Source organism: Pieris napi, chromosome 20 (assembly GCF_905475465.1).
Source record: "Pieris napi chromosome 20, ilPieNapi1.2, whole genome shotgun sequence".
In the NCBI taxonomy this organism is placed as follows: domain Eukaryota; kingdom Metazoa; phylum Arthropoda; class Insecta; order Lepidoptera; family Pieridae; genus Pieris; species Pieris napi.
In genome coordinates, this window is record NC_062253.1 from 9,302,009 (window position 1) to 9,317,237 (window position 15,229).

The window sequence follows — 15,229 nt, forward strand, 5'->3', positions numbered from 1 at the left end:
GAGAGAGGGAAGATCGGAACCTTCTCGAAGCTAGACCGAGCACTCTAGAACGCCGTACGACAAGGACGGAGCAATGTGCGAAAGAGATAGCTAGTACGCACGTTCTAGAATTGTGCGATCGCTACTCAGTTGCGCTGCCGCCTAGAGAGTTCTCGAACATCGCTCCCAGGGATATATAAGCGAGCCGAAACGCGACCGATTAGTTCAGTTTTGAATGCGATACCAAGCGATAAACACCGGAGTGACAAAGTGCGAATATAGTGAAGAAAAGTGAATACAAGTACTGTGTGAAGTTCGTGTTTTTAGTAATTAGTAACAGTATTTTGTGTGTGTATTTAGCGAATTTTCGTGCGTAATTGTCGTTTTTAGTGTTAACAAATTCCTCGTTAATTTAATTAGAAAATAAACCCTTGAAGAAATCTACGGCGTTTCTATCCGATCCCCTAGCTCGTAACAATAGTAATAAACGTATTTATCATAGTTTGATTTCTGTGACAAACAGCTGTTACTATATAAATTACCAGCGGCCATCTTTTTAACCCTCCGATACTGAGTAGTTAACTTTTTTGCCTAATGGTTAGATATTTTACCATTGGATGCTCTTACCACGGATCAAAAAACGCATTTTGCTGATATTTAACTAATAGTAACGATTTTTTACCAATAGTTGAGTTAACTACGGATCAAAAAACCGCCCCTAAGAAGTGTTCTTGTCTCAATGGAGCTAGGGCGACTGACTAACTACTACTGTGACTAGTGAAACGTCAAACAAACGTACACTCGAAGTTCGTGAGAGATGAGACGGACAGTGTTTCGCGGAACAAAAATGAAGTAACCTGCCAAATGCTTTTTATTGAAATAACTCATTTAATATACAATATTTCATAAAATCGCTAGTAACAGCTCTCGGCCAAACTAATGTGTTGTAATTCAATTTATTTTATTCTCCAAAATACTCGCCATGATTGAATAAAAACGTAATTAGACAAAAGTTAGAGGTGACTTTGTGATTTCTGTATAGATAAATTTATATTTATTTATTGTTTTTAATTCAAACATCACATACTTAGATCAAATCAAATCTACGATGAGTCATTTATTCGATACGACGATAGCGGGGGCACCTAGTTATTATAAAATTATTAATGATTTATGAGTAATAAATTCGTAAAGTCAAACAATATAATTACAATAAATATTTTATGATGACAATTTATCTATAATTTAGATTCACGCTTCAAATATTTATGGAACGATGAATTGACCGATTCAGCGTTGAGTGGGGTTTTTAAAGCCTCTTCCATGAGTCGTTCGTACACTCTGCCATCGTAGGCTCCGAGGGTTGATTGCAGGATCTGAAAATAAGTGTTTAAATGTTAAAGACAAAGACGCAGTGTGAGCAGTGTTGGACTAGGGGCTTCAGCGTGCGACTCTCATGCCTGAGGTCGTAGGTTCGATCCCCGGCTGTGCACCAATGGACTTTCTTTCTATGCGCTTTTAACATTTGCTCCAATGGTGAAGGAAAACATTGTGAGGAAACCGACATGTCTTAGACCCAAAAAGTCGACGGCATGTGTCAGGCACTGGAAGCTGATCACCTACTTGCCTACTTAAAAATGATCATGACACAGATTCCGAAATCTGAGGCCAAGACCTCAAGAGGTTGTAGCGCCACTGATTTATTTATTTTAAAAGTTAAAGACAGTGACAATGACTTTGCTGCGTGTGACTTAATTATCACTAAAGCTGTGGCGGCCGCAGAGCAGGCGGAAAATAATAAACGGCTGAAATATAAGAGTCTTTCCTCCAACTTCGATGTTCCCTTTGGAGTAGAGACTCTTGGGCTGTGAGTTCAAGTGCACAGGCGCTTATTAAAGAGTTACGTTGGCGCCTGGTAGATAGTACTGGTGAACCCAGAGCTGGTGCTTTCCTCAACGAATAAGTATCGCAATACAGCGAGGAAATGCTGCCAGCGTTAAAGGTACACTGCCACGGGACCAAACTTTAAAAATTTGTTTTAATTTTCCAATTATTATTATTATTGAATAATAAATACAAAGATTATTAGCATTACAAAACGCTGATTTGTTTTAACGCATATCTACTGATACCTATTAAAGATTATATGATTTTGAAATAAGATATTTATAAAATCTAGATATTTTTATGTTTTATAGATATGAAAAACGTATACCAAAACTTCGCAATGCTATCGAATTTTTCTTTAGATTTAATGATATGATTTCTGCATACCAGTGACGCCTATAGCCAGATTTTTCGGTATATTTATTTTTACATCAACATTTGTTGATGACTTTATATTTGCTGCTAGAAGGCGAGTGACAATTATGAAAAGTATATGGCAACACTAACCTCATCACGAATGTCAAAAGCATCGACAAGTCCCACAGCATTAGGTCGTATTGAGGATAATAAATCATCGTATCTGTTTTGCAACTCATCTATGTCCTTTTCTGATATCGGAGTATACTGAAAATGAACGCCATGGTCATTAAGGGAGCTTAATAATCTTATTAGGTTCTTCTCATAAGAAGTTTAGAACCTACACAAGAGAGTCCACATATAAATACAGGCAATTGTGTTAAATTATTAGCAGAGGGTGGTGAACATAATCGTCCATTAAATAAACTATAGGGTCGATTAATTGAATAAAAAAAAAATATACTATAAATTCTCATATAAATTTATTTTTAAATATAATTTTATATCATAACTTCAACTTAAATATTTTAATGAATTTCTGGTTGGTTATCGACTTATTGAAGCATACGCTGCCTATAAAAGGTGTGACTTGATTTGATTTATAACCTTTAATAAAAGAGCGTACCAAATCTTAAAAGACCGGCCATGCACTCGCGAGAGCTCTGACATTAAGAATATCCATGTGCGGCGGTATTCAACATCAGGTGGGTCCCATTTTCTATAAAAAGTTTTATTTGAATCTAATTGCCCCAACCATACACTCTTAATTAACCTTTCTGAGAATAGTTTCATTCGACTTTTATAAAAAAAACAAGTTTTTTTTAGTCAAATACATACTCTTAATAAGTCCCCGGTTTTTTCAAGGCTCCAAAATATTATATACAGTTGAACCAATTGGTCGATAACTTTCTGTACATTTACGCTCGAGCCAGCTGTTAACCGTTTCGCTTCTTGATGATACACTTTCAGAAGAACCGCTCTACAGTGTGCCTGAAAGATACCAAGGATATATTTATACCTCGCCGCTGTTGAGTGCTATATTGCAGTAGATCAGTAATAAACAAAAGCCAGCTACGACCTCGATTTCTGTATTCCACTGTTATTTTTAGAAACAATCAACCTAATGACAAAACTTAATGAATATCCAGGCAGCCATACTAAAGACGAAAAAATATATCACAAATAACATTATTAAAAGGTATTATCATAGCAATAAATAGAAGGTGTAAAACATTTCCTTACTAATCAGGTTTTCATTCACATTATGTTCCTGTTAGTTATGTCTAAAGTGACACTAAAGTAGATCCTATTCTGCTATCAAGATTGCTTTAATTTATATACGAAGCAACAAAGTGTCTGATATGTATCAGTCGTGCTCCTCAAAGATCCAATTGCCCCCCTATTATATAAAAAAAAGCGTACGACCAACCAGGCTCCAGAAGCTAAACCACTCCTTATATAGAAATTGTATTCGTTTTTACAACAAACTCCCAAGCGAAATTAGAGAATTATCACTGAATAAATTCAAAACTCTCGTTGAACGTAAATTAATTAATAAAGCTTTTTATAAATTTGATGATTAGTTAAATTATTCTAATCCTTGGGATTGATATGCTCCAGTTCAAACAAATTTTTATGACTCAAAACTTGGCGATTAAAAGGAGTGGTGGTGAGTTTCTTGCCAGTTCTTCTTGCCCGCTCTACGCCCATAAGTTGCGAACTGGTAGTAAATGTAAATTTAGAATTAATTTAACATCTTTTCTGTTGACGTTCATAAGTGTACTTGGTTACCTATATGAAGTTATTGTGAGTTTGAGATTTGCTACATAAAACATACAATAGCTAAACCAGGCTTATGGTACGCCCATTAGTAAGGGTTTATTAGAACACATATACTTAATGAAAACAATTCTTTAATACCTCAGCTGCAGGAACCAGTTGATTTGTTGTTAGAAGCCAGGCTTCATCATAACACATTCCAGTTTTCATCTTCTCTCGGATATTTTTAACGCAATGAGATATTTTCCTGAATAAGAAAATTCGTTTCAAAACTTTCAAAATTTGGCAAACATAACATAGAAGAGATAGTAAAAATAAATTAAAGAAAAAAATTGAATTATAAAAACTAAACGAAAAACGATTTTAAAATGTGAGAGGAACAACTATGAATATCCAACCCAGCTTGTTTCAGCTGAATGCTCTATTTGGACATCGATGAGTTTTGACCAAAAAAAGGAGGGACAAATGGAATGATGGGGGAAGTTTTTAAGTAAAAAAAAGTGGATTACAACAAGAAGTCAATCTCTTTGATATGTATATCGGATTAAAAGCTTTTTCTGTTCGATTGTCCACTTACCCGACTATTAGCTATTTGAAATACGACAACACCAAACTTGACATGATCAGTCAGTCATGTTTACCTTTGGAGATTTTCATACTCTACTATAATAACTTGATTACTATTGAAGTTCCAATCTGGTAGCAGCAAATTTAAATATAGCAAACTAAGCCTGTATTTTAATGAAGCTCATACGGTTTTTGTTGACTAATCTTTATTTATCGTTATCGTTGTCCCTCTCTCTAAATTAATATTTAAAAACTAAACTTTATTATAATAAAGGGGGCCGATGGCTGGCCATGTGTATAACGTGAACGGGTGCTACTTAAATGCGGGTGATATTAGTAATTTCGACTATGTATTTGCGTGTTGTTCCCACGAGAATGTAAGTGCGTGCTCCTATTTCACCATGCCTCCTGCTGATAGAGGACAAATCTTTGTTTTTTATTTATTTCCTTATTATTTAAGATGTCATGTGGAACATGGTGTAATGGTTGCAGCTCCTTACAAACGATGTGTATAACAAAAAACTTGGCGATTAAAGAGTGGCGGAGAGTTTATTGCCAGTTCTTCTCTTCCGTTCTACGGCCTTGATTTGAGAACTAGCAGTAAATGTAATTTATATTTCTTTTTTGACGTTCATAAATGTAAATTGTATTACCTATATGAATAAATGATTTTTGACTTTTTATTTTAAAATACAATATAATGGTTGACTGAAACATAGTTATTATATGTCAAAAGAGTACCCCTCGGCCACGACTTCAAAAGATCGTATGAGTCCTTCCATACTGTTATCCCATACTAATTCCTTGTGTTTGTTAACCCTGTTAAGGTATGACACAGTTGGAGACACATCTACTCCTGATTCAGCAAGTTCCCAAGCTTTTACTAGAAATCTGGAATAAGGAAATACTTGAAATGGTTTATCTTTTTCATTAACTCTTTTCCCTATTCTCGACGCAGAAATGTTTTATTCAATTGAGACTTGCTCGTACTTAAAGGCAAATATCGAAACAGGTATGGTAAGTCGCTTTATTGCCAAATATGACTTCCGTCAAATCGACTTCATGTCAAATCCAATACGTTTCTGACATATTAGAGTGTCATTATCGTACTTAGCGCTCGACTCTGAATCTGACCTAACTTCCTCTCTCATACAGCTGTACAAAATCAGAATTACATTGAAAGTTCTGAGAACTTGGGAGCCTTCTGGCAATGTGTCCATGGGCACTTTGCCTCCTATCACAGAAAAAAAACTGAATATTGGATTGGTATTGCGTAATAAGCTGGCTTAATCGTCAACAATAAATTCTTATAACATTGGTACAAAGTTGGAATTAAGTATTAAAACTCTCAAAACGGTAGATTACGTGGTTACCTGGCAGTTTGCAGCAAGAGTACTGTATAATCTCCTTCATAGGTCCGAGTGGCGACCACAAAACCATATATTTGAGGCAGCCTTGATGACGTCATATACCCATGACCACCACACGCAAATCTGCATTGTTCTATCAAAAATGATGCATCCGATGTACTCACTGATTTTAGACAACTTGAAAGTGCATGGAGCTGGAATTATAAATTTATGTTAAAATGCACATTTACTCAGGTGAAATGCATAAAAATATAGTTGCTTAGTGGATTTTTAAAAATCTGTCATAAGCATGGTCACCAAAGTAAAGGTCTTTAAATTATATATATATTATAATAAAATTCTATCATTTGAAGATTAACAAACCGATAAAAAGTAATTTCTGATGCGTGCTTGGTAGGTACTTTCGTAAAAAACACAACTTTCAGATTAACCTAATATTAGCCACGTCCAAATATTTGACTTGACATTTGACCTTCAAAGTTAAAATTAAAACATTTAATTTATTTACTCAGTACTATTACATGGAGGCGGAAAATATATTACTCTAACCTCAGGTAAATTATCAACATTTCCCTTCCTCATTTCATTCAGGTACTTAGAAAAGGTCGCCCATAGCCAGTTAGCTGTCAATTGCATCGCCAGGGCAGTTGAGATGCAGATAAAGAGTTTATGCTGCTGTGTGGGATAGTCCAGTACCTGAGATTCCGGAGCACTAGAAAAAAATACTGTGATAATGCAGGTATAGGGATACAATATACACTATATTTATAACACTGCAGTGGTTGAGTTTAAGGACCATAGAACAATTTTTTGCAGCTGATGACCTCATCTATTCCCTAGTTGCGTTTGATCCACGACTTTTTGGCCATCCAGTATAAATGATTTACCCGGGTTTAGCCTCCGACTGCCGTCTCACAGCTGAATAGCGAACAGCAATTGTAGCAGCTTTGGCCAAGTTAAATGCGGAGTCTGATACGAGTGTCACACGAACGAATACCATTGTACCATACGTCAACTTTGCATTCGCCAGCTTTTTGTATGTCCCGTCCTGAAAATTGGTTAATAGAATATTATTTGGTGACTCAAAGATTAAGTTAAAAATTCAGAAGATAATAATACAATAATTGATCTACCGCATTGCTTAATTTGTAAGTAATACTTTGTGCCCATTTTAGTATAGTAGTTTTATTCTAGGAGTACATTGTCTTCGCATACAATTATTTAACTATGTAATGTATACAAAATATTGTAAACCTATCTTAACACTTATCACACGGAGCTTTTGGAAGGGGCAACTAGAATCATCTTTATATTTGATTTAACGTTCAAAACTTCCATTTTAGGTGTCTAATTGAAATAAATGATTTGACTTGAGAAGGAAGCTAGTAGAAAAGTCAGTCACCAAAATAGTGGTTACCTGGAAAGTTTACCAGGATTTTTAAAAATTTGTAGTTTTATAGACGTTCTCTCCTACTAATTCGCTAAAACGATTACTAATAATTCTTAGGGCACATTAGTTCAAAAATAACGTCCCTAAATAACCTAACCTAATTCATAACATAGCTTAATACATACGTTATAACCTTTAATTTAAAAAAAAATCGTTAAATTAAAGAAACATAAAATAAAATATGTTTATTATGGAACATAAGATACATGTATCACTTATACCACGTCATTAAATGATACCTATCATATTTTTCAAAGTCATCATAATTTTAGGAAGATATTACTAGGAAATTGGTAACGATATACCGTAAGTAAATATATAATGATAAACTTAGATCCTAATCCCAAATAATGTTAATAAATTTTCGAATAGCCCTTAACAATAAAATTGCCCCCTGTGGGAAACATCATAACTGACAACTGACCTAATCCTTAACATTGAATGATACGAAACTCAATTTTGAAATGGAAATTGATATGAAATTGCAGTATAAGCCTGGTGGTCCATGATAGTCTCACCTTCAGTACTTGGGCATTTTTCATCAGCATATGATCTCTTGGAATCCGATAGTTATTGAATCCAAGAAAGCCATTATCAGCCGTATTGAAACCGAGTTTAGGACCTATTTCGCCAACTTTAACTCCTGGGAGTGGCTCATGCGTTTCCAGATCGCGAATTTGAACTATAAATGTATGGACGCCATAACATTTTCCTTGTGTGTACAACTGGGCGACTACAATGCAATGATTTGCGGTTTTTCCCACTGAAAATAGGAATAGGTAAACGTCAATCTGTTACATAGTTACCTTTTACGTAAGTTACACAAATTTTGAATTTTGTAACTTACGTAAAATTTGGACTGTAAGACCCTAAGTATGAACCCGATATGACTTTTAGTTTCAGACATTTGCTAAACATATGTGGACCCATACAGTTCATACAGTCTATACATTTTAAATTGTCTTTTATTAACGTAAGTACCTATATGTAGTATATAGGTACTTACGTTAATATATATTCATATTTGATAAAAAAATTATTAAATAAGTAAATTACTAGAACTGATTAGTTTATTTATATGAAAACCCTTCTTGCTGTCGTAAACGTCGTTAAAAAAATATTTTCATCTTTGACAAATACTATTTTTATTTTATTTTAGTCGATAAAATTATATTTTTCATGCATCGAGACTAAACGAATCATATCTCAAAGGCAAAATAATCTTAATACAGTCAAACCGTTTATAACGACATCGTTTACAACGACCTATCGGTTATTACAACCAGATTGTATGGTCCCGTCCGAATCCCTATTAAACTATTCAGTAAACAAACCGCTTATAACAACATCGGATACAGCGACATATCGCTTACAACGACGAAATTTTATCGATATTCATCGGCTATAACGACCAACCGCTTCTTATCTCAGCAAAACAAACGATTTTAAATCTTATTTATAAGCATTGAATGAATATTTAGGCATATTATTACCTACGCACTTTCTCCCAACGAACAGTTTCAGCCAACAACGATTTCCGAGGCTCTTAAAAAAATTTGTTGCCTTTAACGAACAGTTCGATACTGGTGATACTCATACCTTGAGGAGTATGAAACGTAAAATGCAAAAAATATTTGAGACTGGGCTAAAAAAAAAACAGACCAAAATGACTGATTACTTTTGTACCTAATTATCTCGTAATAAATATTTTTGTTTCTTTTTTGACTCGTTTACATATTATAATATTAACATACCATATTATAACCCATACCTACCTATTCTAGATCGATAACTATGATAATATAACTATGTACAATGTACATACATATGTACTGTACTTGTGTATATGACATTGCTTATAACGACTATCGGATATAACGTCGGCAACTATACGGTCCCTTCAATGTCGTTATAACCGGTTTTGACTGTATGTACAATAAATAATAAAGGCATTCTTAGCGATTCCTAAAGTATGATGACGTCACACTACAGTTTCCAACCGCTGGCATATAGGCAACATCTGGACTTAAGCCACTTGGTCCTTCGAGCCGGACAGGTTCGACTGGTCGAAGATCCTACCCTAAAGTTAGAGACATGCACAGTTTCATGAATAAAAAATCTGGTTTTATTAATACTTACACCCTCCTATCCACCATTTGTATGCAGTAAGTGTGGGTGAATGTAAAATAAATTCTTCAGTTGACGGGTCGTAGGTGGCAGTTGTTTCCAACCCTCGTATAAAGGTTCCGTGGCCTAGCTCCGTCTGAAATATTGTTTATCTCTACATATTAGTAGCTTGGAGTGGGCAACTCTCCACCCCAAGGCTATCTTTGAGCGACCAATAGATTTGTTTGCGACATTTAAGGTTAAACAAAAACATCATGAGAATCAGCAAGTCTTAGAGCCACAAATGCCACGGGCCCCCGACCGGGCCCCTGACCAAGAGATATTATGTTCTATGAATGAATGTGAAGACAATAAGCAAATCAATGGGCTAGCGTGGGGACTACAGACCATTCCCTCTCGCCTGAGAGAGGAGGCCTATGGCGTCAATTGGTTAAGGGCGGAACAACCAAACGCGGGGCTAGATTCCGGCGGTAGGTCCGAGGTTCGGAAAGGTCTTCTAATTAGAGATTGTCACAAAAATTGGTAAGAATAAATTAGTGCACGCTCGCAGTTCCAAACTCTCTAACACATTATGTTGTTGGTGGGATTATATTATTTCTATTTACCCTATTATTTGGATACATGTGAAATCTAAATCCCCTTACCTGGGCATAAGCCCCGTAAATTTCAAGGTTTATAGCCGGCAGTAACCACTTCGCCTGTTGCTCTGGGGTGCATTGTCCTATAATGGTTGGTACAAACATACCAAAGTGTAGCAACATGGGTGATATTTCCACGAAAAATGCATCAGCCAGACGCCGAAGGATTGGTGTGCTAGAATAAAACGCTTTAGTTTAGTTAAATAAGTCCAGCCCTGCGATTCTGTAACTCACTTTTTAAAGCAGTCATTTTATGATTTGGCATTCTGATAGGGACGGAGCTTGTAGTTTATTGTTTATCAGAATTCCAAATCGTAAAATGACTGCTTTACGACTGATTTGAGCGCGACCGCCGCTGTGTGAGTTCGAAAAGTGTGTTACAGAATCGCAAGGCAGATTTAAATAATATAGAAATATTTCCTTACCCATAACTTTCAATTCCCGTAAAAGCGGCTATTTCATTTTTAACCAAATCAGAGTACGCCAGAGATTTCTTAACCGCATTCTCATAACGCTCCTTCAAACTTAAACATTCGTCAGGTACCAAGTCCACGTGAGCGCCAGTTTTAAGGACATTCTCCTCTGAAACAAAATCATGTAGCAAATAGACGTAATATATTGTGTCTGAGCAAAGCTATTATCAAAACATAATTTTGATGTTTATATTTATAAGCAAAGACGTTATCAAGGACTGCAACTGCATGAAACCCAAAACTCAAATCCTATTGTGTTTTTTAAGATAAATGAGAGACGGCGTCCGGATGGGATGTCGTTGACCCTTTGGAAGATTGGATATGCAAAAAAGCTGGGGCGGCCGTAGTGCAGGCGGTAACTAATAAACGGCTCAAATGTCTTTCGTCCAACTTCGATTTTGTTTCCTTTGGAGTAGATACTCTTGGACCATTCGGTTCAAGCGCGCAGGCGCTAATTAAAAATTTAAGCTGGCGTCTGGTAGAAAGTACCGGTGACCCCAGAGCTGGTGCTTTCCTAGCTCAACGAATAAGTATCGCAATACAGCGAGGAAATGCTGCCAGCGTTAAAGGCTCACTGCCACAGGGACCAAACTTTTTAATTTTTCTTTTTATTATTACTTTATAGGTTAAGAAAATTGTAAATACTATAAATACAAATTTTACATTCATTAAAACAAAAATTAAGTTTGTTTCTTTGGGCTATCGAGACCGTGTACCAAGTACAAATTTTATGTTTCATGCAATTGGGCTGCCTACATTTATGTTCTTCTTATCAACTGCCTTGCGATTCTGTAACTCATTCTGATAAGGAGGGAGCTTGTAGTTTATTGTTTATCAGAATGCCAAATCGTAAAATGACTGCTTTACGGCTGATTTGAGCGCGACCGCCACTGTGAAAACCGCTGTGTGAGTTCGAAAAGTGAGTTACAGAATCGCAAGGCAGGACTGGCGATGGCCAATTGCTAACATATGTTTGAGAGTTATATAAATAAAACTATTTATATTAAAATAATACACATTGAAATAAATAACTAAACTTAACATAAACTAAAATATATCATTAAAAGGAGTCCCTTTAGGCAAGGTTCCGAAGATACTGGCAGCGTTCCCCCTTTGAATTGCTAGACTAATTCTTTGTCCAAGGTAGCTGCCAGATCTTCGGTCTCCTGTGATGTCGACTAACCTTTTTGCTATTTCCTTAAAGTTTTTATTAAGTTAAAGACACTCTGTTCTTGTTTGCCATTGTTTAGCACTTAAGACTAACGTGCACTAACAATAATTCTAATGAAAACATAATAGGTACTTTATAAATATTATTACTGGACATCTATTCATTCGTGGGACATCTAATAAACCTTATTTAACTCTCATTAGATGTTTAGAAGCTGAAGATTTTTTATATTTAAAGTATATTCGAGAACTTTCCATGTAAAATCTAAATTACGATATAAACCATGGCTTACCAATAGATCTTCTCTGCTCTGTCTTATGTTTCCCTCCATCTATTATATATGTTAGTTCTTGAATGTCAAAATTACACTTTCGTCTCTCTTTAGCGAGATCTTCATTAATTTTATTTACGGTCATTTTAGAATCGTATAACAGACACAGAGCCACTCGATCGAGTGTAAGACATTTTAGTATTAAAATTATTCTACGCAGGTCAAAAAGATCAATCAGTGTTGAAATACACAAAACACTTGAACGTTATATTTTGAGGTAGATTGCTGTTTTATTTACCTAAAGATAATTTAAAAAAAAGATTATTAGTTAAAAAAACAATTGCAATCAATTGTTAATCAAGATTAGATAATTAATATTAACATTTGATAAGTAACAAATTTGCAGAATTCGGTGAATGGTAAATTATTATATAATTATATTATTTATTAATTTTTAATTATTTTTATTATTACTATGTAGGTTAAGAAAATTGTCAATACGGTATATTTAATTGTTATGATTACCAATAAATTAATATATAATTTAAGTAAAGTATTAAAGTAAAAGTAAAGTAAAGTATTAGTATTTTTTTTTTTAAGAAATTTCAAAAAGGTTAGTCGACATCACAGGAGACCGAAGATCTGGCAGCTACCTCGGACAAAGAATTAGTCTAGCAATTCAAAGGGGGAACGCTGCCAGTATCTTCGGAACCTTGCCTAAAGCGACTCCTTTTAATAATATATTTTAGTTTATGTTAAGTTTCGTTATTTATTTCAATGTATATTATTTTATTATTATTAGTTTATGTTTATAAGTTTAATTTTATTAATATTTTAATTTGCCATGTTATAATACAATTATAAAATTATACTACTGTTGCACAAGAAGAATACTTTCGATTTCAGCATACAACAGGTTTATAATATGTTAAGATTGTTAGTGAATATTAAATCCATATTTAAATAATATAAATATTCTCACCGAGTTATTTACGTTATATTGAAATTCTAGGTATGGTAGAATGTTAATAAATAAATTATCGAAACGAAGGACTAATCTTCAAGTAAAGAGCGTAAGGGATCTGCAACACATAAGTAAGCCTATCGGCGTTGCAGCCTTGCGATTCTGTAACTCACTATTCGAACTCTCACAGCGGTTTTCACAGCGGCGGTCGCGCTCAAATCAGTCGTAAAGCAGTCATTTAACCATTTGGCATTCTGATAAACAAAAACTACAAGCTCAATATCGAAAAGTCAGTTACAGAATCGCAAGACTGGTGTCCGTGGGCGCTGGTTCTAGGTGCTGAAATAACGAAACTCACCCATGTCCATTTTTAGTGTAGTCTCTTTGCATATACATATGTATAAGTTTTCATTCACTAGGCACCGTTTTAGAATGCTAATATCCCCAGATATAATTTTTGAATATTTGTAAGGCGTTTTTAAGTTATACAACGGATTTTGTTCTTGGCTATATTTTAAAATATATAATATATAGCTGATGACCTGATCGATCCCCATTTGCGTTTGATCCACGACTTTTTGACCAACCTGTATACAAATAAAATTAATCATAAAAACTGTTATTGTAGGCAGCCCAATCGCATGAAACATAAAATTTGTACTGAAATATGTTGCAAAGCGCAAATCTCGAGAAATTAATTTTTAGATTTATACCTTAAACTCTGAGAATGGTTTTTATGGAAAAGAAATGAAAAATGTGTTTTTATTCAGTACTAGCGGCCCGTCCAGGCTTCGCACGGGTTGCCAATTTTTTTTTAAATTTTGTAGATTATAACATCAATAGTTTTCGCAGCGCATGCGATGAAAGATAGTTTAAAGGTATTTTTTTGCCTCCTTATTTTACTATCCTTATTTTTTCTTGCAATTAAAATAGCAGCATTAATCAGTGATAACGACGGTACGTAACTTTCAATAACCGTAGTCATTCCGACTTTTTATGTATTCAATGGGTGGTTTGACAAACTTCGTGTGGAAGCTGCCCATTGAAGTATTTACGAACCAATTCAAGAAAAGAGCGTACTAATTCTTGAAAAACGCACTTGCGAGCATCCTGGCAGTGTGAGTGTCCATGGGCGGCGGTATCACTTAACATCAGGTGAGCCTCCTGCCCGTTTGCCTACTATTACATAAAAACAAATTACAAACCTTTTCAGTTAATTATATTTATTTCTTTACTTGAATATAGAAACTTGGCAAGATAGCGTCGCAGTTCCAACGACCATGCTAACGTAAACAAACGTCAAGTTTTTTCGTACCTTTTTAAATTACACATAAATTAACTCCAATATAGACAGTATTATAATCAGTTGCAAATCAATACTTACATACTACATTTAGGCTAGTCTGTGACCGTTTTGTGTCACGTGACTGACAGTTCTCATAAGGAAGTGTACAAGGATGATTTTGATAAATTAATGATTATTTACAAGTTATAACACCCGAAAATACTTTTTAAAGCCATTTTATGTGGATTCTCTCAATAACACTTTATTATTCATACTGTCATAGCCTATTCACAAATATACAGCCCTGCGATTCTGTAACTCACTTTTCGAACTCACACAGCGGTTTTGTTGTTGTCCATAAATCGGTTTACGGACGATGTTTAACTTGACATCGTCATAACAAAGCATTGATGAAAATATGATTGCATGCTTTTACGAATAAAATTGAATATTTTTTTTGAATTATCACTATTTTGAATGGATATAAAGGAGTTAATTCCCGGACTCATATGCCAATCGAGTGGAAGAGAGATAGATGGCGTAAACGTACAATGAGCGAACGGGACAATGAGCGTAACGGGACAATGAGTCATGTTTTTCGAGCCTGCAGCCGGCATTCATCGATTTATTAGACGATGTCACGTCAAAAGTTAGGTCCCTGTAGGAATGTACATTTAATACTGGCATAATTTCCTGTCTTATTGCGTTAGTTATTCGTCAGTCATTTAGATGTAGTTCTCTCAATATTTGTAGCCTGATGTCGCAACCTACGACGGTATACGAAGTCTTAATCAATTATCGCTATCGGTGTCTTCAGCTACAAAAACATCCCTAGCTGAGCTGTCTAGGCCGTCCTGGCCAAGAGCGATATTCCATTCAAAACACAAAAACAAACCCTATTGCAACGTACC

At 35.0% G+C, this 15,229-nt stretch overlaps 1 protein-coding gene across 1 annotated transcript; it reads right to left on the reverse strand.

The window, feature by feature from the left end:
- Positions 1-1,186: 1,186 nt before the first annotated feature.
- Positions 1,187-12,278, reverse strand: LOC125059913 (probable peroxisomal acyl-coenzyme A oxidase 1). The gene is made up of 13 exons (XM_047664607.1): positions 12,091-12,278; positions 10,580-10,736; positions 10,161-10,329; positions 9,529-9,652; positions 7,908-8,152; positions 6,827-6,987; positions 6,489-6,651; positions 5,943-6,133; positions 5,311-5,460; positions 4,144-4,249; positions 3,061-3,213; positions 2,374-2,490; positions 1,187-1,355 (listed from the first exon to the last, which is right to left on the reverse strand). The coding sequence occupies exons 1-13, from the start codon at positions 12,212-12,214 to the stop codon at positions 1,218-1,220; spliced, it is 1,998 nt and encodes a 665-aa protein (XP_047520563.1). The 5' UTR covers positions 12,215-12,278; the 3' UTR covers positions 1,187-1,217.
- Between the last annotated feature and the right edge of the window lie 2,951 nt (positions 12,279-15,229).